Source organism: Lissotriton vulgaris, unplaced genomic scaffold (genome assembly GCF_964263255.1).
Source record: "Lissotriton vulgaris unplaced genomic scaffold, aLisVul1.2 SCAFFOLD_772, whole genome shotgun sequence".
NCBI lineage: Eukaryota > Metazoa > Chordata > Amphibia > Caudata > Salamandridae > Lissotriton > Lissotriton vulgaris.
Window position 1 is genome coordinate 90733 of NW_028247866.1, and position 26155 is coordinate 116887.

At 43.4% G+C, this 26155-nt stretch overlaps 1 protein-coding gene across 1 annotated transcript in view; it reads right to left on the bottom strand.

Annotated features, from left to right (window-relative positions):
- Window positions 1-26155, bottom strand: part of LOC147664999 (uncharacterized) — a 125451-nt gene that overhangs the window by 64601 nt on the left and 34695 nt on the right. The window contains exons 2-3 of the mRNA XM_086949829.1: window positions 13290-13560; window positions 3508-3636 (exon numbers count right to left, since the gene is read on the bottom strand). Of these exons, the coding sequence (XP_086805955.1) occupies window positions 3508-3636; window positions 13290-13560 (400 nt within the window). The remainder of the gene's footprint in view (window positions 1-3507; window positions 3637-13289; window positions 13561-26155) is intronic.

Genomic DNA, 26155 nt, shown 5'->3' on the forward strand with positions numbered 1-26155 from the left:
TCAACAAGAAACCGGGCAAATTGTGCCTTTAACTATTGGAAGGGGGAAAGTGTGGGCCCTGACCCTCTTAAAGTATAAAATCAAGAACAAGACAAATCATAGTGCAATGTTAAAAGCATAAAATCCTCACTATAAAGAAATGTTGGTGTATTCCTATTTCGGATCAGAGCTACAGAGGTACCCACTTTCTTCTGAGCAGAGATCTAGTGAGGACCTACACTAGCTACTTCAAATGAGGACCCTTCTTTATGGCCAACCAAGGTCATGGTTTAAACTTGCATTCTGATTGGCCTGATCAGCCATCAAGGCAAGTACAGAAACGTAACCGCAACATCAGCATTGTCTGCACAACAGGCTTTGTATCACCCCGGGAAATGCCTTTGCTCAGCTAATTTAAATTTGGCCATAATCCCTAAAATTAAAAGGGTAAGATATAAGCAGCAAGTCCTACGTGTACATTGTAGCTAGACTCTGGAACACTTCCTTTACATCTTCGTTCAGCGGTTGGACATCTCCCTTTTCAAAAGGTCCTCAAAACATGGTTGTTCCAAAAGGCCTCTCTATAAACCATCTAGCTCTTCTATATCTTGCAGCTAGCGCTTGGATGCCTCAGGGTAGCTCGCATTCAATAAATACTGTTTTATGTTCAATTAAATACACAATAGGACAGCATCAGTACCACCTACATGAGCAGGACATCCGGAGCTTCAGGAGCAGCTAAGCCTAAACTGTGTGAGACTAGAAAGTGGTACACTTCAAATAAAAAAATTAAAAAATAAAAAACTTACTGGGGAACCGCAACCTAGGTTTTTGGAATTTTAAGTGTGCACCATTTGATCATTTAAAAGTGTGAAAATCCTCATCTTGAATTGAGTTTATTGCATGCTCACACTGTGGGTCCAAATGACAGAAGTGCACTACAAAATTAAATTCTACCCAAGTCAGTGGTATTGGGATAATTTTCTGAGCAGGGGATGCCCACTATCAACTCAGCTGTTTGTATTATTGTGTTTTATAAAGAGAAAACATGACCATCACAGTATCAGAGCGCTGCACAACAAGCGAGCTGAAGAGGGTTGAAAGTACATCAAAACACGTCACTTTGGATATTCTGTACACAATTCTCCTTGCAAGTAGAGACCTTTTAAGGTATGGGCAAAATGGGGTCTTGTTTTTTTCTAAGAATGGGGAACCCTTCCAAAAGTTAATGAGGACAGGGAGAAAAAGGGACAACGACAATGAACAAGCTAATATATAAACCTCCCACTCGACATATTGCTTTATCTCATGGGCTACATCTTCTCCATTGGGCTATACAAAATTATGTTCTAAGACATTAAATATTTCACATCAACGTACTTTATTTTAAATATACTATATATAAGAGTTGGTAAAGTGGGCTCTGGCCCAGCCTTTCAAAGGGGTCTTCTGATAGAACCAACTCTGTTCTGCACGGAGCCTTGCCCTAATGATTTTTGATAATTCTTAAATAGATTGGTTTAAATACAGTTTTCCTAAATGTATGTGGGTGATGTGTGAGTCTGTTACAGACATTTTGTAGAGAAATGTGTTCAGATTTCCTGCAATATCCATAAAAACGTTTATTTGAGATATAAACAGGACCTCACATATGAGAAATGGGAGGGTGTCAGATTATTTGCAATATATTAGTTAGCTGCTGCCATTTTGCAATACTTCACTATCCCTGAATATTCGATGTAAACATTTAGAATGTGTAGGGGGGCACCTGTGCACCGTCAGTAACCTGGTCAAAGAGGGCATGAAAGAGATGAAATTGGATCATAAATTCAAAGCTGCTCTGAACAGGGGCCCCCAAAATCCATGTGGGCCAGGGCTCCCAAAATCCGCAATGTCCCTGGTTGCAAGTATAAAACAGTAGGATGCAAATATAAAATAAGGAACGCTATACTTTCCGTATTGCAGATAAAAAAAAACAATAGTTTTAGTTCACTTAACCCCTTGCATGCTGCCGCGATTCTGCAACTGTGCGGCAAAATCGCGAGTGGGCGGGTTTGACAGCCCCCAGCCGTCATTAGCACACGAGCGCCGTAGTGCATGACAGATGGGGCCGTCATCAGCATGCAAGGGGTTAAGCAATTACCTTTATTTCCTTTCACCCACTCTTACCAATAGAGTGCAAATACATTTGCAAACACCTTATGAAAAAGCAGTGCGGAATTGGAATTTTATCCAGAAGAATTCAGATTAAACAAATAAACAAATCTTGCCCAGACAATACCTGTTGAATCTTGCTTACTTTAGGGGTCTCTCCCCCTGTCAAGGGCAAGCACTCGAAAAAGAAGAATCTACGCTCAATATCCGGTTGAAATCATGCGACATTATTTCCACCTATACCTCAAGAACAGGGTCACTACTTAAAGTGACAAAATAACCCACATTTGTAGGCATACAAAGGAACAGTAAACCGATGGCTACGCAAAAGAATGAACCGCACTCTGTCAAACGACGTTGCATGACGACTTAAATTTTGTAACTGAACGCAGTCAATGCGCCATGGGTGGTGGCAGACAGAGGAAAAGGGTAGAAACAAACAAAGGTGGCAGGTTTGGTATCGGGCAGCTTTGGCACACAGCAGCTGTGAAGGTAGGCTCAAAAGAATACTTTGAGGCTTTATGACGTATCTTAAGGTCAGCACAAGTTTTTTGAAAAGTTGGGCCTTTTGATTTTATTAGTGCAAATTGTACCTCCAAGAGTAAACGCAACCAATGTAATAGCAACCGAGACAATAAGCTTGTAGGAGGCAGTTGGCCACCATTTGTATTACTAAGCCAAGTCATGCTTTTTTTGTTGAACTTCATAGGTCACCTAAAAAACACATTTCATGTAGGCAAAGGCCAAGTAACTCGGGTCCTTTAAAAGAAGGGCTTAGGCTATCTGGATTTAACCACATTTACTTGCAGAACAAGAGATATGCAAACAGCAAGGCTTCTCCAAGCCAGCTTCTATGGAAGAGCACTTGCGATACCTCTTATTAATTGAAAATTCACTTTACTCTTCAAGTTTCGATTATAAAGCAGTAAAGTAAGCAGTATCGCAATTTCCCAAACGAACACAAACCATGGAGCAGAAATGTGTACATCAAGCACCACTCTTGACAGGGAATTACATTTTTGTCCCAGAGGAGACCGCACCACATATCAACCCATTTTTGCTAGGCTCATGAACATTACAGGGAAACTCTTATTCCACTACCCATCAACAAAATCCACAAATGCACCTCCGGTTCTATAGGTAAAACTAGCCCAGTCTGGAAGATGACCTAGGACAGAAAACAGACAGTTTCAAGCTATAGCAGATCAATCCATAGCATCTCCCATCCCAATATTCACTTATCCCAGGTGGCGCTTCAGTCCACTGAAGCCACAGCCAACAAGCGAATGCCACTTTTAAATGACCACTCCACTTAAGGCATCCTACGAACACAGGGTATTCACCAATATTTACACCAACTGCAATGAAACTTACTTTCAGTGGTCATTTTATTTAGGACGTGTCTTTGGAGATGCGAGAAGCTGCTATAATATTTCATTGTCAGAATGTACATCTCCTGCCATTCGTACTTAAAAGCGCACTCTGTGGAGGATTCGTCCATTACTACAAAAAAAGAAAAAAAAAGGTATTATGAACTCACATTTGTTACATTGAACCTCATCTTAAGTAAAATCAACACATTTTCATTTTGAGCAATTTTCAGTGTGGTTGGTCACATGGCTTTGACATGTGTTGGCTGAAAGACATTGATTGCCATCTGTATTGTAGTATACTGGATAGCCTGAAGGCAGGGTCACATTAAGAGCCAAGGTTGACTAAATTGCGCAGCAAGAAAAGGCAACTTTTGTAAGCCAATGCAGCACATTTTGGCCACACAAAAACTGTGCAAAGAGCTGGCTCTTCGGATGACCACGGAGCCTCTCGAACACCCTCCCCTCCCTTACCCCTTCAGCGCCTTGAGACCCTCACTGGAGAGTAGAGCGCTTCAAAAATCTGATAGATTGCGAAGTGGTAAGATCATCATGACAGAGGAAAAGGGGTCGGAGTATACACCACTGAAAGATCAGCTAACGGCAGGCGATTCTTGTACAAAATGTGATATTACACACAATATGGGTATCAGCATGGAGTCTGAGTGAGGGGGTGGGGGTAGCTCTCACTACGATCTATTCTAGAACTGCGCCAAGTAGGTGGAAGGAGGTGAAGTTTTCAGTCAACATCTGAAAAATTGCCATGCCTCTAAACCCAGAGACAATGCCGAAGGCCTTCCAAGATCATGATCTCTTTCTGAGTTTTGTCATGAGAGAATACATATCCCAGGCTCTCCAATCAGTAAAACTGGGGCAAGAAATCAGTACTCAACTAAAGAATTGCTCCAGTGATTAGGGGATCCACATGATGATTGAGCTCTAGCCGTTAGGCCACATCCTCTCCCCTCAATCAGCATGCGTTTACTTACATATTCGTCCCTGGTATACAATACCAGGTGTACCCACGGCCTTCAAGTTTGCCCTCTGTGGACTGAAGAACTTGTGCAAACACGAGTGTGACAAAGCAGAGCATGACTTCCAGGCTGCCATATCAGACTGGTAGTTCGAGTTTTGAGTTTTAGACTGCTAATTCGACTTTGCTATTGTAATCCATGGCAAGGCCCAAATCCTATTTTTTTTAATATCTGTAAGTCACTCCTGAGGTAGACCTAACAAGCCCTATAGACATGGTGCAATTATTAAAACAAAAGGTATTTATTTTGATTTCTTTAAATGTCCCGAAAGTTAAAACCTAAGCAGGAACCGCCACACTAGTCAGGGTAAGTTAGATACACACGAAAGACAACCTGAGCTCCCCCTCTGGTAGCTTGGCACAGGGTAGTCTGGCTTATCTAAAGAGGCAATGTGGAAAGTATTTGTGCAACACACACTAACACAATGAATACACCACAAAAATACTCCACCTAGGTTTAGAAACACAGATTATATTTTTATGAGTAAAATGAGACCAAAGCGAAAAAAATTCAAGAAGTAGAACCAAAGATATGAATTTTTAAAAATTAAATCAAAGACTAGCGCTGGACCGGGGTAAAACCAAAGTTCAGGGCTACCATGTTGGAGGGCAGGCTTGCTACAGGACTCCCGCAGGTCCCACTGAAAAAGCACAGTGAATGGAGCAAGCGTCGACATCGAAGCCTCTTTGCGTTGATTCTGATACATGCAGGTAATAAAGGCTTCATTAAAAAGTCCCTTTATGATTCAGGCATTGCGTCGGGGTCAAGCCGTACAGTTTGTCAAAGTGATGTCAGCAATGAGTTTGTTCTGATCGGCACAAAGTCAGCACTGCATCGATTTTGATGGTTCTGTACAGCATAAGTCACTTTTGAAGGGCATAGGACTGGATTAGCACCACTGGCAGGGCCGGTCTCACATATAGAGTCCAGGTGCTGTTGCAGAGTTGAAGGAAGTCTGATGGCCCCGGACTTCAGAACAGGAATCAACCCAGCCAGCCCTTGGATTCACTCTGGGTTCAAGTGAGATGGGTCCAGTCCTTCTCAGCAGGGCAGAGATCAGCAGGCAGCAGAGCAGCACAGTGAAACAGAAAAACAGGTCTTCCAGAGCAGCAGTCAGAGTGGCAATCCTTGTAGCAAAGAAATCTTTATTCCTGGCAGAGTTATTCACAGGTTCCGTAAAAAACTGTCTTCTTAAGGTCAGAGACCCATTTAGGCCTTTGAAGTGGGGGAGAGGGGTGGCTTCAAAGCAGGCTTTTGAAGTGCACAGGTCCCGCTTTCTTCCCAGACCACCAGTAGGGGGGCAGTCAGCCTTTTGTGTGTGTGTGTGGGGGGGGGGGGACAGAAAACTGCCCATTCAGTAAGTCCCTCTCTTTGTGCCCAGGAAGAGCTATCCAAATGTAGATGAGAACAGATGACTTATCTGTCACACCCACCCTTCCGGTGTTAGTGGCTGTCTAGAGGGAATTCACAAAGTGTAGTTGTCACCTACACCAGACGTGTATTGAGGACAGGCTGCAAGGTACAGAATAGTAGGAGCCTGAGAAATGTCCACTTTCTAAAAGTAAAAGACAATTGATGGACAGAATTCAGAACAAATCAAAACATTCACCCCCACTCCAGAGATCTGGGTTAAATCCATCATTCTTTTACTCACCATGCCACCTCAGTTTAGACATTGCCATATGCAAATCAGTCTTGACCCTGTGCCTCATGGGAACAGTCCAGCCCGAACTGCCAAGCCAGTCCTCCCTGGACCAGAAACAAGCATCCTAGGACCGGTTTTGGGGTTTCACCCCTCACCAGCCCGGATAGCTTGAATCCAGTGGCACAGTGAGCCCTGAACTTTCATTTTCTAAAAGTGGCATTTCTAAACTAGCAATGCTAAATCCAACTTTAATAGTATATAGGATTTATCATTACCATTTCAAAGATATGAAACATGATGCAACTACTTCTTTCTAATCCAGAATTACAGCTTAAAAGTGTATGAACAAGTTCCCAATGCTAGCCTATGAGAGGAGTAGGCCTCACAGTAGTGAAAAACGAATTTAGCTTTTTGCCACTACCAGGACATGTAAAATGTAAAACATGTGCTACCTTTCAATTACACAGCACCCTGCCATGGGATTTTTAGGGCTTACCCCAGGGGTGCCGAATGAGTATTAAAAGGAGAGTCTAAGGCTTAGCAAGCAGTTTCAAATGCTAAGTCGAAGTGGCAGTAAACTGAACACACAGGCACTGCAATGGCAGGCCCGAGACAGGTTTTAAAGGCTGTTGGGGTTGAAGGTGTTTTGGCGTGCAAGTTTAATGATGGAACCCTTTTGGTTCCTAATGGACTTGGTAGAGCTGTGCCATGTGTGTCCGAGCAGAATGCAATGAAAGCTTGTTTTAGAACGTTAGGTTTACAGAGGTGCACACACACACATACACAGACACAGACGTACAATACTAAGCTCTGTGTGTTTCATATTAATAAGCAGTACCAGGCTGGGGAAGGAAACTACAGGAGGCACAATCTGTGCTGAAGGCAGCATTTAATTTACAGGCCCTGGGTTTATGATATACCGCTGCACAAGGGACTTACAAGTAAACTAAAAATGCCAATCAGGTATACACCAATGACACCATGTTTAGGGGAGGCGCACATGCACTTAGCAGTGGTCAGCAGTGCTAAAGGGCTTAGAGTCCCAAGATCAACAAAACAATACATCAAAAAGAGAAGGTAAGCAGGCAAAAAGTTTGAGGAAAGACAAGTCTAAGGATGGCAGGTCTAACACTCTGCATGTTCATCTTTGGTGTTTTAAGGCCAGTAGCCCTAGGGGCTAGTGTTTAGTTACATGCTGATTACTCAGCAGTGCCAACTTCCAGATGGGACTACTAAATCTGATACTTGGAGGTATCAAAAGAATCATTGCATTAAGCCAGACTTGTTGATTACCTACAATTTAATGTAACCACTTTATGAATAGCAGCTTTACTAAGTTGCCACTTTGATGCCCACGTTTTCCAGTGGCCAACTTCTATGCAAATTGATGCGGTCATCAAGACAGCCTGCTGCCCTCCTGGGAAGAGACCAGACTAATTCTCAATAAGACAAACAAATGATCTGCCATGGGAAGAGGGGCAACTGCCTCCTAGCCGGATGGTCAGAGGGTGAGAGTCTAACCTGAAAGCTTCAAAGAGGAGGCTTCTTTTGACGGACAAATGCCAGTTTCACTAAGAAAGGTCTGGCATCTTGGGCAGGGAGGGGGAACCTTTCAGAGATGCAAGGTCAGGGCGGGGTGCTCCACACACCAGGAAGGGTCTCGCCATGTTGGTAGTGGACAGAATAGTGCACTATGGGAGAGTTAGATAGCACATCACAGTAAGTAGTTATCAGGCAGGAGGGAACATAGCAGCCCACTGGCCTGTTAGTAACACCAACCAGTAGGCTTGTAGCCGGCATAATAGTGGCACCTAGACCTCAGATCACTACTGTCTTAGAAAGAAAATTGAAGGACTGCCGTGCTGCCCCGTGGACCCACCAAATAGAGGATGCACAAAAGACTGCACTGCACCAAAGGACCGCCAAAGAGGACTGTGCCTGCAGTTCCCCAGTTGTGGAAAAGTTGCCAGACAGAAAAAGTCACTCAAAGAGCAGTTGTCTGACTCCCTGTTATAGCTGCAGGGCAATAAAAGCTTGAAAGGCTGATACCTTACGTAGGAGCGCAAGTGGGCTAGACGGCAGGCTACTGTGGACACATTCTGCAGTTACAAATAAAATATCCCTTGCAGTTAGCGAGTCTCCACTTTCCTAGACTACACCAGGAGTGGCAAGTCCCCAGATCTGCTCCCCTAGACGAGTTAAACAATTTTGTGTGTGGACACCCCATTGTAATTAGAATGGTTAATTTGAAAAAGATCCTCTTTGTAACACAAGTATCACGTCAACCCCTATTGGGGGTAAGGATCAGAATGAGAAATAGCATGCCTGGTCACTAAGCTGGATGAAATACAGAGACAGCGATGAGAAGGGCTCCTTTGGGAATGAATCCCTATCTGCCATTCAGTTCCTGGTGTTTAATTCGACAAAACGTGATACCTGGCGTGAGGGGGCATTTTAGTATATCTTAAGGAGTCTGTGGTACCACTGATCAGTAAGTCCTCAGACGATTATGTGCATGGGGTGTATAGAGACCATAGAGAGTCATGTCTTCTGCTAAGATATCCAATACAATGCTATTTGAAAGCAAAATGCCCACTAATGCAGCTCCCCTGAAGGAGTAGACTGGTCACTAACACCAATGACTTTCTGCTCTGCAGAAGTGATGTACTCTCCAATGGAAAATGCTCATGTTAGCTAGAGGTCCAACAGAATAACCCTTGCGTTTTTTGATCACCGAAAACAATCCATAGAATCTACTGTCGTTTTCAACAGAAGACAACGCCCCCTAACAAATATCTACCCCACCTATTGAAAGCAGACGAGCTGATATTGCAGGACGTTGGGTAGTTTAGTGTAGCCATGTTGAGGGGAGGCCTCTTTAGGTGGAAAGGGGCAGCCACTGCCAAAGCTAACAGGAATTTAAAGTCCCCCCTAAGGTAAGCCAACCTGTGCCCAGCTCACGGAGAGCCCAATGAGGGCAGAAGCAACCATTGATGGTGCCAAACATATCAATTATACTCCTGATATACTGGTATTTCTTCGCCCACAGTGGCTTTCAAAAGCCAAGCCCCTAATTGGCCTGTTTGTAGCCCTTCTTATACACCTAATAACTTGAAAGGTCCACTCTGGCAATTGGCGTTTACTTCACAAACATTGCAGCTTTCCATCTGTGCCACCACGTTCTTTAGTGTCAGGCCGATTAATACCTAATCAATTCATGAGCATAATGCACATCTCATTTTATCGCTAATCCTCATCACTCTAGTTCCTTCAGAGATTTGGATAGGTTACTCATCGAACCCCGACCTGGCTGTTGAATTGTCCTTGGGCTTTACTATCTCCCATCAATATCACAACACCAGGAAGAGAGGAGCAGTGTTTGTAAATCTACAATTGTGGCATCATCGAATTTGCATTGACTGGTTATGCAATTGCCAAAAATGCTATTTATTTTTGTACTTTTTGTACATAGCGTGGTATATTTTCCACCTAGACCTTCAGATGCTTGTTTTGAAAGCCTCCAAACAATACTTTTGACTGGCAAAACTTCAGGCTGTCCTAGTGATCATAATGAAGTCAAAATAGGCCTGTATCGTTTGGAGAGAGTGTGAAACATAACATGTTGGAGGGAAATCACACTTAGAGGCTTAACAGCAGTCTCCTCTTCCCTTCACAAACTGCTGCCCAATCCTCTTTTTAATCAGCTTTGCTACAAATAAAGTAGATATTTCCTCATGGCTAACATTTCAGAAGAGGGTGCAGCGTTAGCTAGTTCATTGTCTCACCAACCGCATTCCTGTGTTATATTTAAGCATTGGAATACCAGTGTACTCAATAGTATTGCTCCTTTTGGTTTTATCACCCCTAAAACACACAACATTTGCTCTCTAGTTTACCTTGGACTTGACCCTCACTAAACTTTAATGTAAAGACTGAATGCAGCGGATGAAAGTGTTACTCCCCTGTCTCTAAAGAAGCAACTCCTCAAAATACTCCAAACCTCAATATGAAACTTGAGCCACATATTAATTGAAGTTCTGCTTGGCATTGAGGTTATGTAAGACATTTACTAAATCTATGATCTCACTTGCAATCACAGTAAAATTAACCAATTTAGCCAAAAAAAAAAAGGAGACTGCACTTCTGTAGTAGATTGTCGTACGGCTTATACTTTCCCTAGTAAAACTGTGTGTTTGTTGGACAACAGACATTGGAACTGTGCGTGCCCATTTCGGACCACCCATCAAAATATGTTGGCCGTAGTCCTGGCCAGCTCACAGTGCACCATCTGTACTCCTAACCTAAGAAGGTAACAAATGGATTGTGCAAACTCACATGATAACACGGACTCAACCAACCCATGATAACAAATCAAGAACCCTTTTGCTTTGTTACTTATCTATACCCTAAGAAATAAACAAGGAATGCTCAGCAATGCATTTCAATATTTATTGAAGCATTGGGTTTCTTGAGTGAAACCCTGGAGCTGCAATCAATAAAAATAAAACAATGTGATTAGTCTTATGAGAATGGTGAACAGTTCTACCATTTTGCTTATTAGAGAATTTATGCTTGCACACAAGTACTGTAATATATTGTTCTCCTACCTAGCACATCCTAACCTATTATGTCTAGGGTGAGTGAATCTGTCAAATCCTTGTAAGATGATCTAGCTCCATGTTGCCTGTGTGTAAGTGTCATCAAGCTGACCGTCCTGGTGGAGAGCTGGGCAGCATCCCTGGCATGAGGGAAACAGGAGGCCTGCAATTCCGAGATGTGGGTGACCTCAGTGCCAGCAAAATGCTCCCCCGTCCAAGCAAAGGGCTCATGTTTATATAATACCATCCTTGTTATCATGCTATAGCCCCGGCAGGCCCTCTTGTTTATTCTATTGTGATAGCTCGGTCGTTGACCAGGCAAAACAAACAACATTTTGCGTGATGAACTTAGCCCTTGTACAGAATATTCAAGATGCCCGATAGTGTGCCTACGAAATACCAGTGTAAGCGAAACAGAGTTCAAACAATATTATCCTGTTTGTGCACGTAAATGAATGTGCATCAACTGTGGTCATGTTTAGGGAGAGAAGGTAATTTAAGAACGTGAGCACGTAAAATGGCGTAACCATGCAACAGATATTATTAAATTGGTGTAAGTGGTATATTCACTTTCAATTTATCCTCTTGGCAAGTACTGAAGACACCCACAGGTTTTTTGAATTGTCTTCAGGCAATGATATATGTATTCCAAGTTAATCTGTCTTTTAAAACATCCAAAGTCATGCACTGCTTTCATTCTTTTATATTTGCATCAAATTATTAATTTACCTCCATCTTGGTGGGGCGGGGGAGGAGGCCCCGCAGGCCCTCTTGTTCTCATACTTCCAGTTTTTGACTTCACCCTCTTCCTGCAGCAACATATGGGGGGGGGTAATTCTAAACCTCCTCCTTAGTCTGAAAGACTGCACATGGAGCAAACCGCAGGTCTTGTGGCATGGTTTAATTTTGGATCACACCCATCATCCTTTTGGATTCATCCATAGTGTTTGGAACGAAGGGTTTGACTCTTGGCCCCCGACTCATGGTTTAGCCTAGTTTCAATACTTTCTGCAAGATTGCTGCCAGGCAGCTGAAATGCGGCTTCCTTTCTACTCCTCTGTTCCTACTCTGGTGCCTGGAGTGTTGCAAGATTCTTTATAGTGTCCAGCACCGTTTAAAAATAATGTAGCCCCAGTCCAGGCCCAGAATAATTCTGGTTGGGTTTCCTTCTAATCAGAAGCTCTTGACTCAGATGTTTGCCCTAGTGAACACTGGTTGGCCAGTTTCATTCATGAAGGATTTCCAAAGCCTCTCGGATAAAGGAAAACCCATTTCAATTCAATACAAAGCTCAAGTCATTGCATCTGTAGACCCTGATGCTATCAAATACATATTGATGCCTCATGATTTGGGTTTCCCTTCACTACCTGTTGATTAAACTTGTTTCTTGGGAATCCAGTTCAATGAAGCTTTATCTTAAAACAAAAAAATTAAAATAATAAAAAATAGAAAAATAAGTGGTTTTCATCACTTTTTTTTAGATTGGTAATATTGAGAAAAATCACTCCTTTTTCAAGGAGTGATTATATTCCATTACAAAATGTATAAAACGCTTACTACCCTTGGGTGGGGCGTTGAAGCGTTTGCCTACATGGGTAGCACACTACACCATGTAGGGTGCGGCTGGAAAAGTCTGGTCTTTGTCGAAAGCTAGTGTTCGAGCATATAAACCATTCGTTTGGGCTTGCAATAATATCAATCTGCTTCTGGTTTTTCAGAATGTCACAGCTCATCTTGACCTGGACTGTCAATTACTCATTTCCTTTTTGCTCCGACAATATGGTCTGCCCGCGCATAAGTGAATTGTTTTAAAAACAATGCGTCATTACCATCTTTGGATCTAGTCCCGCCTTTTTACAATATTCTGATCCATTCTCTGAACAGAGCTCTCAATGTTCCCAAAATCTGCAGATGCCTTCGTCCCATATCGGGCGCCTAGAATCCTAAACAGACCTTTATCTTCAAAGGAACCTACTGCACTTGAGGAAGCAGTTAAAGACCTTGTTATTTCCTTTGGATGGCTTGTCTCCTATTACTGTACTTCTAGCACAGAACACCCTGTTGGGTACTAGAGTGTTCTACAGATCATTCAGATTAAAGATTGAGGGGACAATAAGCTTGATGGGACAAATAATCAGAATGATGCAAATGCTAAACGCAATATAAATTGCAAAAAGTTTATGGCAACTGAATTCAAAGCGAGAAACAAAACCCAATGAAAATTCCAAGAATCTGATCCGCTATTTAGTTTGGTTCACTTTTAAAAATCTCACATTTAAGATCAGTGGACAAATAAAAATGGAGTTAAAAAACCAAAGGATATCACAAGGGAACTAGAAACGCGTCAATGTCAGAGCTAACAAAGATTCTAAATCCTCCAACGCCCCAAAAAATTTTACAAAAACGTTGTCGCATTAAAATCATACTGGGTGCACCAAAGAGATTTATGTTCTAGGACCAGCAAGACTCAAGAGTAAGTAGCCACAACAAATACTGCTTTACTACCAACCTTTATGCTTCTCGTCTAAGAATTCTTCGCTTATTCCCCAGATATCTTGTATTTCTTGAGCCGGAAGTTGGATGGACGGTAAAGGCACCATCTCTTCTAACACCAACCACTGCATCCAGTATTTAGAGGGCGGTGCTCCAGAAAAGAACAAGTCTTGCATCTGTCTGTTATATGGTAATGTTCTATACAGTTTGTGCCACATATACAGGAGTCTGAAGGCTTCTTGTGGAGAGTAGTTCTCACAGGCAGTAAACGGCAAAGCAAAATAGTCCTGTAAAAAATACGAAAAATTAAAAAATTAATACTGGAGACAACCTTTAAAATTCATGTTAAAAGGCACCATCAAATTTAAGAAAGTTGTATAGCTTCAGAAAGGACCTTACATTTACCTACTTAAATGCAATTATAGATATCTCGAGGGTCAATCAACCTTCCACTTGGATAAGAATTCACAAGAAACAGACCCTTTTTCATACAGTGTGTCCAGTGCATCAAACCTATTTTCTCAAGTGTAGTGGGGGCTATGTAGTGGCTTTGGAGTCATGTTGCTGTGTGCAAGCACTGAGTGGCCAGCACTTCCATTTAGTTATCTTTGAGGCCAAATTCGAATGTACTTCAGTTCCCAACAAATTTGATCTGCAAATAATAAAAGGATAATTCAAGGATAACATGGGCAATTCTTGCAGCCGTTTGTGGCTTATTTCTGGTATACAGTTGGCGTCTTAAACTCCAAATCTGAATATCAAACCTAGACGTTGCAAAGCAAATGGTCATGGCTGAGATGGCGAAAGGACAGCACCAGAGCTTCTGCTGAAGGGGAGGCTTCAAGACACCCCCCTCCTGACCGCGAGGCACAAGAACAGAAAGAAAAGACAACCTGAGGCGAAGTTGGTAACCCCATGGCGGCACAAATGGTCTGGGTCATATCATTGACCCATGGGACTGAGGTAAACGTGGATGCTTAGACAGGGGTGGAAAGACTGAGGCAGATATCGCTGTATGTTGCTCGTTTAGCCAAGTAGGGCTGAGGGAGCAGAGAAGATATGCAACAGAGGCCAGAGCAATAGATGAAAGCATTGCTGGAGGCCCAGCAATATCCCACAACCACAAGATGCATTCAGTGATCAGGCTTCCAGCGATCATCAATATGTTTCAGTGAATATCATTTCAAACTTTATTCGACAATTAAGTCATAAAAGTATACATACATATATTACATGAATGTTGGTTAAAAATACGTTATAAATCCATACAATAAATATTTTAAAAAGTATTAAACTAGAGTAGACTATGTCGAATAACAATTTAAAAGGGGGATAAAAACAATTTCATCAACATACATTAATCCAGAGGAATATTGCACAAAGATTCACAAGGGTTAACGCATAAATGCATGGACAAATACAGCTTAATCTTCACATATTTACCGCTATGTATTTTGTGCGGATTATCCAAGCCCATTTCAAGAATTTAGCCACGGCAACAGCAATTGTAGGCGTCGGGTCTGTAGTTAAAATTCTCAGAGCCTCAGCATGTCTGTGTATCCCTATCAGTTTAAAGGCTTGATCCACATCGTTCTGGGGGCAGTGTACAGGGGACAAAAAAATAAAAAGTGGCTTATTGACTCTTGTTCCTCCCTGCAATTGAAAATCTGTCGATTCCACTTTTATCTGCCCATTTAACCGTAAAAATCTTACTGGGAGTGATCCTACCCTAAAACCTGGAAATAGAGCTTGTGATCCTGTTTACCAATAATATCCCAATATTGTTCCAGTTTTGAAGATCATTTCAATTTAAGGGGATCAATACATCTCCCAGGATGTAGGGAATTAAATTAGATCCTGCATAACAGGACATCATAACCTGAACCCTCTAGATATCCATGCATCTCAAATAGGAGTTGTAACAATACAGGACCCATTTCAAAAGTTTATAACCGGAGGTTTGTTGCATATAAACTTGTGATGGAATCGCTGTGATCATTAAAAAAGGTAAGGATGTAAGGATCTAAATCCAAACATGTTTTTATGCTTGACTAGGTTTAATTAGTTGCCTGCATTGAACAAGTGCAGCAACATAGGAGCTAGAGAGAAACTGCTTTTCCTTCCACAAAAAAAAAAAAAAAGTAGGTCTGGCCTTTGCGTTTGTTGCCTACTTGTATACTTACACAGATGAGCTATAAGGTCTTCATCCAGTGGTCTGTTCAACTGTCATTTACATTTTACTGTTGCTCACTACAACATACGGGTATGGGGCAGCCCAATTCAGCCATTGGTTCTCGCGCAGATTATGGCATTTTACCAAACCACAGACATCCGTCTATAAAAGAAATCCACATCAGTGCCAGTGCGCCATTTTAATAAGTCTCCAATGCTTTTTTCACCTCGTGCTTACCCATTTTTATTTTTTTGGTCATCATGTGTTTGAATTAGAGCTCCCAGTTACATCTATTCAAGGTCAAACGTACCTTTCCTTCATGCCAATAAGCCTTTTTTCCTTTGATGGGCATTACATTAAAAAAGGTTTCTAGACCTGTACCAAGTACATCTCCCGGATACAAAGTACCTGTACTTTTCCATTTAAATGTAGGATACTTTTTGCCATATTGTAGTTTTTATTGCAATTTTGTCGACAATGTTTAGGGGGCTGAGGGCACGTTTTGTTTGATTTTATGTTTTGTGACCATTATATGCATCCCTGGACCATTATATGCATCCCTGACAGTGGTTGTTTACAGTAGCAGCTGGCATCTACTTAGAATGGGGGTGGTGGGCAAACAAAATGTGTACAAATAAAAACACTTACCGAACGGGACAATGGCATCCTCCTCTCACTCCGGCCTCTTCTGCAGGGACTGCCGTGCAGGCCCCAGCTAACTCCCTCGACCAATCCGGACCTGCTCACATGCTGTTTACCAGCATGTGAACAGTGCACGGATTGGTAGGAGCGGCCTCCGTCAGCACTCCTGAGGGAAATGGATGCCTTCACTTGATCAACCCATCTGTCTTAAAACACCTGGGTTAAGAGGTGTTGGACTTGGCCCTTTTTGCAGGATCATCCCTGAACTTTTTGCCTTCCTCTTGTATTTTTTTTTCTGACCTGTTAGTGGTTTTAGGACTCTGGGCACTTCACCACTGCTGATCAGTGCTAAAGTGCATATGCTCTATTTTGTAAGTTGTGTTATGGATTAGTGATTTCATGATTGGTTATTTGATTTACTTGTCAGACCCTAGTACAGTGCACCATGTGTGCCCAGGGCCTGTAAATCAATTGCTGCTGGTAGCTTGCAGCACTGATTGTGCTACCCACAGAAGCAGCTTGTAAAATGTGGCTCAGGCCTGCCATATCAGAGCCTGTGTGCAGTCTGGAATCTGCCATGTCGTCTTGGCAAGTGCACACACTTGCCAGTCCCTAAACCTTCCTTTTTCTGCATGTTAGTCACCCCCAAGGTAGGCCCAAGGTACCCCTGTGGGAAAAGTGCATTGTATGCGAAAGGTAGGACAAGCCCTGTGTGTGTGGGGCATGTCTTGATGGTGAAACGCTCAATTTCGTTTTTCACTATTGCAAGGCTATCTGTTCCCATAGGCCAGATTGGGAAGTTGGATTAGAACATATTATAAAAATAATTAACCCAGGAAATAAGATAGGAAAATAAAGTTTAGTATGCCAGAACTCAGAATGTTAAAGTGCATCATTTAGTGTGGGTGATTTTAACATTCTGTGTTTGAAAATACCACTTTATGAAGTAAGTATTTTCTTGTCTAACTATCCAGTATGCCTCTGCTCGGTTTGTGTTTTGCATGTCTGGCTTGTGAGTGACCGGAGCTGGGAGAGGGCTGCGGCTCCAGCAGTCTGATGAGTCAGGGTTGGGCTGAATGGGACCTGGGTTGAATTTAGAGTAGGGGGAGGAGATTTCCTTTCACCTGCCTGGGCCAGGTCTGCCTTCAACAATGCTTTCTCCACCTCCTGCCAGGAAGCTGCACCAGTGAGGACAGAACTGGTTTTGGCTGGTTACAGACACTCTCTGCCTTCAGAGACAAAGGATTTGTGTGTATAAAAAGAGGGGCCCAGACCCCAGACTTTGAGATCACTTCTGGGAAATCAAGAGGAGCCTTGGCCAAGGAGAAGAACCGGAGAAGCTGAAGGAGGATTACTGCCACTGTCCTGTTTGTGGTTGGCCTGAAGTGGTTGCTTACTGCCAACGAAAGGAGAAAAAAGACTTTACTGTATGCTTAGCCACCTACTTGAAGAAAAGATCTCCAAGGGCTTGAAACTGAGCTTGCCTCCTATCTGAAGTCTCAGGGATACAAAGACTTCACCCCAGGCTCCCCTGAATTCCAACCTGCAAAGAGGTACCTGCTGCTGTTTAGGACCTCTAGAGACTGCCTGTTGGGAGCTGGAAGATCGACGCAAAGAGTAAGCAGTGCGTCGCATCCGCACCGATTCCGATGCATTGCCCAGTCACGGAGAAGACGCGTGCCGCATCCACAGCGGGTCCTGACGCATCGCCGAGAAAACAGTCGCAGCACCTGCCGTGCAGCTGTAATAGTTCATGGATCGACCGGATCGTTGCATTGCACCACCATTTTGTTGCATTGCACCAGATCTTCGCTACGGATCAAGTCGCCATCTTGTTGCATCGTAACCGGAACGCAGTAAGAAACTGAGGGATCCCCTCTCCGGTAAGGAACGGACACATCGCCTCCCCTGCGCTGCAGTAAGTAGCAGGTGCGCCCACCTCCCCCGAAGCAAGGAACTGACGCATCACCTTCCCTGACACCCTTGTTTGTTTTGCGTGACGCATCTAAGGTATATTGCTGGAAAAGTGTATTTACAACTTGCATTGAACTGAACTATTCCTACCATTGGAGAGCCTATTTCTGATACTGTGATGTGGATTTTTGCTGTTTGGTCTTGTTTAGATAAAGAATACTTATTTTTCTAAACTGGTGTGGTGTCCATTTGTAGTGTTTTCACTGTATTACTGTATGTGTTCACAAATGCTTTACACACTGCCTCTGAGATAAGCCTTTCTGCTCATGCCAAGCTATCAAGGGAGCGAGCAGAGGTTAACTGAGTGTATTCCCCCTTTCCCTGACTAGAAGCAAGGGTCCCTATTTGGACGAAGGTGCAAACCATTGCCAACTAGAGACCCCACTTCTAACAAGAGGTTTAAAGTGTGCATGTGTAGCTGGTCGTCAAATAATAGTGAATCCAAACAAAATTAATTTAAAAAAAATTCAAATGCCAATCGATATTTACCCAATGGTTGAAATCCTTTTGTGAATGCATACAGAATCAGGTGGACAAATGGCGCAGGACCGATTCAAAGGGGGGGGAAAGTGAACTGATCAAACCATAAATATACAAAAGAGTAGAGGGACATAACAGGGTCAGCAGCCATGCAAAACACCCAAATGCGGGACTAATAGCAACGTTTCACCAATGAAAACTAAGGCGTTTAGGAAGCCACATGAAGGAACGAATGGAAAGCGATGGGTGTGATGAAACCCCATGATGTAGCTACAAAAGACACACAATTGATGGATGGAACGCAGAACAAATAAAATCATTCACCCCCAATCAAGAAATCTGGGTTAAATCCATCATTCTTTTGCTCACCATGCCACCCCAGATTAGACCTGGCAATATTCAAATTTGTCTTCAGCCTGTGCCTCATGGGAACAGTCCAGCCCGAATTGCAAAGCTAGGTCTTCCCTGGACTGGAAACAAGCATGCTGGGACCTGTTTTGGGGTTTCACCCCTCATCAGCCAGGATAGCTTGAATCCAGTGGCACAGTGACAGCATGACTCAGTTCGAGACAGCGCATGGCGCCATCTAGAGTAGAGACCTAACCAGTGTAAGAGAAGGGCAAAGTTTTAAGACGGATGTGTTTCCCTCCAATCAACATGTAGGCAGTGAGACCGACAAAAGAGGATTTGTAAAATTAGACCAGAGCGCAACACTCATTGGGCTATAAGGGCTTTAGATCCGCCCCACCCCCCACCACTCCCAGCCCGTAGTGTGTTATAGCCTGGGTCGGTGCAGCTTCTAGGACAGGCGCATTACTTCAGCTGATGTGTCCTAGGCTGTATTGGAGACGGGACCTCAATAAAAGCCTTGTACAAATATTTCACAGGTCTTCCAGGGGCTGAAGTGCATAAAACAAGCATTGAAACTGATCCTGAACGCAAAGGGGTCATGCCAGAAATGCGCCTGAAAAAGAAATTTACAACTATTTTGTTGGCAGGTCACCTTCACATAAATGAAGCGCACACACCTTAAGTGAAAAATAAATGCAAGTTACAGAAACTGGTGCAAAATGCATTATTTTAGGTTATGAAAGCTTCAATAGGATGAGTGCAGATGTCTGTGTGTAACCAGTCACATCTCAATTCAACTAGGTGAACCAGGGAATTGTTTATATTGCTTCAAGGTCCCAACCTTTGACTGAAAGCAATGTAAAAAATGCGAGTCATTTTAAATTTGTATTACACACAATATAACAAAAGCTACAGTAAAATGTGCAAAGAGATTTGGGTCCGATAGCCATTTTGCAGTCAAACCCTGCGATTTGCAAATCAGCAGTTGGTGGCCACAAAATGCCTTTAATACACTAAACCCATTGTGCGATTAGTAGCAGGTTATCAAATAGCAAAATGGGTTTTGAAAGACATAATGAATCACTTTTTGGAAGGGCGCCGCTTCTAAATAGTGATATGTTATGATACGTACCAATGTTGAGCAGCTGCAATCATAACAAAACAATGAAAAGCTACTGACTCCGTTGTTGAGATGGTAACATTAGCAACTGTGAATGCAAAAAACGTTTGTTTGGGATTAGGCAGCGGTTCACCGTCAACTGTCAAACTAAAAAAAAAACTTTTAAAAAACTGCAGCATCCAATTTGTTTTTACTTTATTTAAATCTGATCTTATACCTTGTGATCTGCTGACCCCAGCACTCACTCATTTTCTCTTTAAAGTCACAGAGGGGAACAACAACAGTACATATTAGGAGCATAACTCTGGTCCTGAGCGTGACATCAAAAAAACTCCCCATATAGGCCACAAACACGCATGGTTAGATCTGTGGCACTACACAGATTAGTGTATTAGCCTTTCGCAAACATACTTTGGCACCTCAGTAGGAGTAAGGAGTATTGTATACATACAAGCACAACACAACATACACAAACTCTACAGCACTGACAGTCTCTAATGATGGCAAGAAAGAGCAAGGCCATTTACTATTGACATAACCTATCCATGCGATTCATGAGCATATATAGTTACTTAAATCCTGATTCAAAGTTTTATTTTAAATTCTTACCCAGCCACAAGTCAATGTTCACACAAAAGACGGAAATCTGAGTTGTGCATCAGTTGCCACATACTGCAATTTTCTCTTTACAAAATTCCCCAGAAAAAAGGCTGAGGGAATATATTAAAATCAAATGCCAAGATAAATTCAAATCATGCAGAAACTGGTGTGGTAAACACTGATTTTGCTTTTAGGCTTCATTCTGAGGTGGGGGAACTCAGGATAAATTGATAAATATCCCACACCAAATCTTTCTCTGTGCTTCAAAAAAAAGAGGATATCCATACAGAAACATAGAATTGATTATAAGACATGCTGTTTTCACATAGACCCTATTATGAAACAAGCTATCAGAAAACAATCCTCATATGTATGTTTACTTCCAAGTCGAAATAATCTAGTCATTGTGGTGCATCCCTCGTATCAGCCTACGGATTTAGAAAGACTCAGTGGAGGGGTAGAGGGAGCTGTTTCTTCTCTTTTATTGCTTCAACTGTTTGGAATGTTCTACATCTTGACCTGGGCAAAGTAGGACCATTCTATGTTTAGGAAGGCTTTCGAAATTAATGTTCTATGATGATCTTCATAGCCTTTCTGATATTATCCTCTTTAAGGCCAATATAATTTAGGGCGTTCATTGCAATTTATAATTAACTCAACTCATATCAGTGTAGATTTCCAATATATTTAATGGAACATTGTCACCTGAGCGATAGCGAAGGAGGTATTGCATCATTGTGTCCTTCGTCAAACTAGTGTAGTTGGGCAGCAAAATGCTTGTAAAACTTTATTCTACTGTCAAACTTAGCCTGGGTCTGTCAAAAGGAGCAGAACCCTGTGATAGAGTAGAATAGGGGGAGACGAACCTGCACTTACCTGACAGACGCCGCCACCGCCAGGAGTCATTTCCAGGCAGCCAGGAACCTTGAAGCACGCCGCCACCGCCAAGAGTCATTTAACAGCTGACTACACGCGCCGCCGCTCCGGGACTACAATTCCCGGTAGCCTACGCGGCGGCGCGCTTTCGCGAGGGCGCCAGGAGGCGCACATAAGCGTCACAGAAACCGGCGGAGCGGGGGAGACGAACCTGCACTTACCTGACAGACGCCGCCACCGCCAGGAGTCATTTCCAGGCAGCCAGGAACCTTGAAGCACGCCGCCACCGGCAAGAGTCATTTAACAGCTGACTACACGCGCCGCCGCTCCGGGACTACAATTCCCGGTAGCCTACGCGGCAGCGCGCTTTCGCGAGGGCGCCAGGAGGCGCACATAAGCGTCACAGAAACCGGCGGAGCGGGGGAGACGAACCTGCACTTACCTGACAGACGCCGCCACCGCCAGGAGTCATTTCCAGGCAGCCAGGAACCTTGAAGCACGCCGCCACCGGCAAGAGTCATTTAACAGCTGACTACACGCGCCGGCGCTCCGGGACTACAATTCCCGGCAGCCTACGCGGCGGCGCGCTTTCTGACAACGCGAGGGCGCCAGGAGGCGCACATAAGCGTCACAGAAACCCGCTTCGCGGGACGCCCGGAGCGAAGCCCGGGCAAAGGGCAGGCCCTCTACAGCCCTCATCGGCAGGAAGAGGCAGGAGCAGGGCCAAGAACGCTGCCCAAAATACTCAAGTGATATACTCCCTCAAATCCCTGTATATGGTGCCTGGGACACCATATTGACTTAAAACCCCACGGACCTGCATTGTTGTAACCTTGTATAATTGTACGGAAAATGTCTAAAGCGAAAACATCCTCAGCTCCACTTAATACAATAGACAATTACATGGTACAGAAAGTTGCCAAAATTAATCATGACAGGAGATCATCCCTGGGACTCAGTTATTCGCCAGACTTACTTATTGACAATACGCCTCTACCTACCCCAGCTCTTGATATCAGCAATGAGGTGTTTCAGACCCCAGATAATAATTCTTTGACCCAACTACTAGTAGCAATCAATGAACCAGCGCCCGAAAGTACAACTGACATTGACATTATTACACTAGAAGAAGAAACACCACACCGGTCCCAGCTCCTAGAGTAACAAAGGGAGGGGGAAAGAATATACCAAAAAGGGGTGGTCTTCGATCAGGTAAAAAGCGCCCTGACGTTTCCCCCCAGGGAAATTCTGGAGATGATTCTAGGAGTAATGTGGGAGGAAAGGTTCATCTGCATGAAGACCAATTTAAGAAGCTGCTGAATGCCATAGATAATAAAATTAAAACTATTACCAAACCACTCCTAAGCAAAATAGACCAGCTCACAGAAGAGGTTAATAGACTGGGGGAGCTTTTGCAAAAAACATCAGAAGAAAAATCTAATACTGCTTTGTTAAATTCAGCTACAGCTGACACAAAAACTACTAAAATTGCACTTGGGTCAGATTTTTCTGCAAATACTTCCCAGAATACCATGAGGAGGCCTGTCCAAGGGGGGGGGGGGGGGGAGGGATCGGGAGACCCAGATCTAGTTACTATTGATGAGGATTCTGCAGGGCCCAGCTTTAGAAGCACAAAAGATCTCAACATAGAGAAGGGGCCTGTCGAACTAATAGTGGAAGCTTCCCCATTAATATTGGTCCTAGCAAACGTTCCTCAATTAGAACTAGGGCAAGTAGAGAACATCCCTTCTTTGATAAATAAATCACTCCACTGGTTATCAAAGAACATGGCTTTTAAACCAGGAGGCAGGGATCAGTTGGCACAGGAAGTAGTCAAAGCTAGAAGGGTTGAATGGATCGAGGGTGGCATCAAAAAATTCAAGGGGGATTGTGTGGTGCTACATTTCTCAGACCCAGAAGTTTTACCAAACATTCTAGCCAATATATATCCCCCTCAGCGTAGATCCACCGAAATAGTGCCACTAACGTTGGATTTCTTTTATATAAAAAAGGGAAACATTCTAAATCCAACACTGCTGAAAACGAAATGGAACTCTGTAATAAGAAAAGCCAAAATCCCTGAAAATAAAAATAATTGGGGCATCTCGATCGAAAACAGGTTCTCTGCCCTTTCAGGCCTAAGCCAATGTGATTGACTAGAAAAATTGAAGAGTTTAGGGAAAACTAAGGTTGTAGAGGTTAAACATGGAAACAATAGTACTCTTACGATATCAGGAACAGATTGTTGTGAGGGCAAGATACCTGACCCTAGAGATCACGCCTTCAACGCAGTAGAGAACAACTCACCAGTTGTTCATACTAGTATTAACGTTGTAGAAGTTATTTCTCCACCTCGTGCGCTCCCCTTTAACCAGACTATTCCCTTAAATGAGAGGAATATGGAAATGGAAGGTAGCATTAAGTTCATTTCATGGAATATTGCGGGTATCCAACATAAAATAGAGACTCCAGATTGGTGTGAGTTCATTGACCGTTATGATATCATTTTGCTGCAGGAAACATGGTCAGTGTTACCAGTTTTTCGCCAGGGCTTTCTAAATTTCCACGTGCCTGCGAAAAAGAATATCAAGGGACGCCCTTCTGGGGGTCTAGTCATATGGATACGCCAATCTTTGCAATGTACCATCAAGCAGAGCCATATCATTAATAATGACCTACTTACTATTGTGCTCACCTGGGTTGACGGTCACAAGCTGGCAATATATAATATCTATGCAAGGGGAACCCAAGGGGGCACATTTTCTGATGTAATAGGTGCTCTAGATAATGACTTAGAGATGCTACCTACGCAGTACACTATCCTGGTGGGTGCTCGGCTAGCAACCACCATTACAGGATTGGTGGACTCTGCAGAGTGCCAGGAATGGATTACCAAGAAAGAGGCTGAATTTCTTGTTAAGAAGGATCCAAGAGTACCGTACTTTTACACCCTCCCCAAAATTCATAAGGGCACAACACCGGTACCTGGACGCCCGATTGTGTCAGGGATTGGCTCCATTTTGGAACCTTTATCACAATTTTGTGATTATTTCTTGCAACCCCTGGTGAAGAGAATCCCTTCCTATGTGCAGGACACCAAAGATGTCCTACGCCTCCTTGACAATCTACAGGAGGGTACCTACATTGACTTCCTCATAACCCTTGATGTGGAGGCCCTCTACACCAACATCCCACAGAGGGCCACACTCGGGGTTATAGAGAGGATGCTCAACATGGAAGTATGGACATCAGCAACACCACCTTCCTTCATCATGGAATGTGCTGAACTTGCCCTGACTCAGAACTTTTTCGAATTTAAAGGGCAATATTACCAACAGACCCAGGGTACATCTATGGGCAGTACCTTTGCCCCTTCGGTGGCATGCCTGTATATGGCAGACTTTGAGGATCAATACATTAATGGACCAATGAACCCCTACCAGTCTAACATCATACTATGGAGGAGGTTCATTGACGACATCCTCATACTTTGGACAGGGACAACACACCAATACCTGGAGTTCTTTACGTGGTTGAACACCCTGAACAACTTTCTGAACTTCACAATCACTGCCTCAGACTCCAGGATTGCGTTCCTGGACCTTACTATCAGACTGGAAGGGGGCAAAATCAACACCACAATGTACCGGAAGCCCACTGACCGGAACAGTCTGTTACTTTTTACCAGCCACCACCCGAGAGCTTTGAGATTGAACCTTCCCTTTGGGCAATTTTTGCGGGTAAGGCGGAATTGCACCAACCTCACTGATTACAGGAGTGAATCCATGATTCTTTCACGTAATTTGAAAGAACGAGGTTACCCCACCAGGGAGATTTACAAAGCTCGTAAGCGGGCACAGAACAACAATAGAGAGGCACTCCTGGAGGACAACATCAGAACCTCACAAGAGACCATGCCATTGACGTGTGTTACGACCTTTACACCTATCTCCAATGACATCAAGAGAATTGTTAAGAAACATTGGCAAATCCTTAATACAGGAGAGCTGACTCTGGAGACCCCTAGGTTTGCCTTCAAAAGGTCCAGCAACATCAAAGATGTCCTGGTCCATACCAGACCAAAACATAATGTGGTTCGCAGACAGAACACACTATGGCAACTCCCTCCAGTAAAGGGACACTACCCATGTGGCTCCTGCAGCGTCTGCCCCTTTACCAATGTCACCAAGTCTATCAACTTGACCGATACATTCACTTGGGAAATTCGCAATCACACCAATTGTAATTCCTCCAATTGTATCTACCTCATTAGGTGCCCTTGCGAATTACAATATGTGGGTATGACCACCAGATTGGTCAAGACTCGTATATCGGAGCATCGCAGTAATATCCGATGCAAAAAGACCAATACGAAGATGTGTCGACACTTCCTAGAACACAACCACACTGCTGACTCTATTTGGTGGGTTATCCTGGAAACACTTACCAACAGATCCAAACAGGACCTGTTCCACAAGGAGCAGCGCTGGATACATAGGTTATCATCAGACAAACAGGGGCTCAACGAAGACATCCCGTGGAGCAGTCTATAAACATATCGACGGTCTACATCCCAGGCTTGTTACATAATAGTCCGCAATATTCTGTAGTATTTATCCCATATCTAGAGTGGCGGTACTAACAGGGTGCTATACCCTTACAGCCC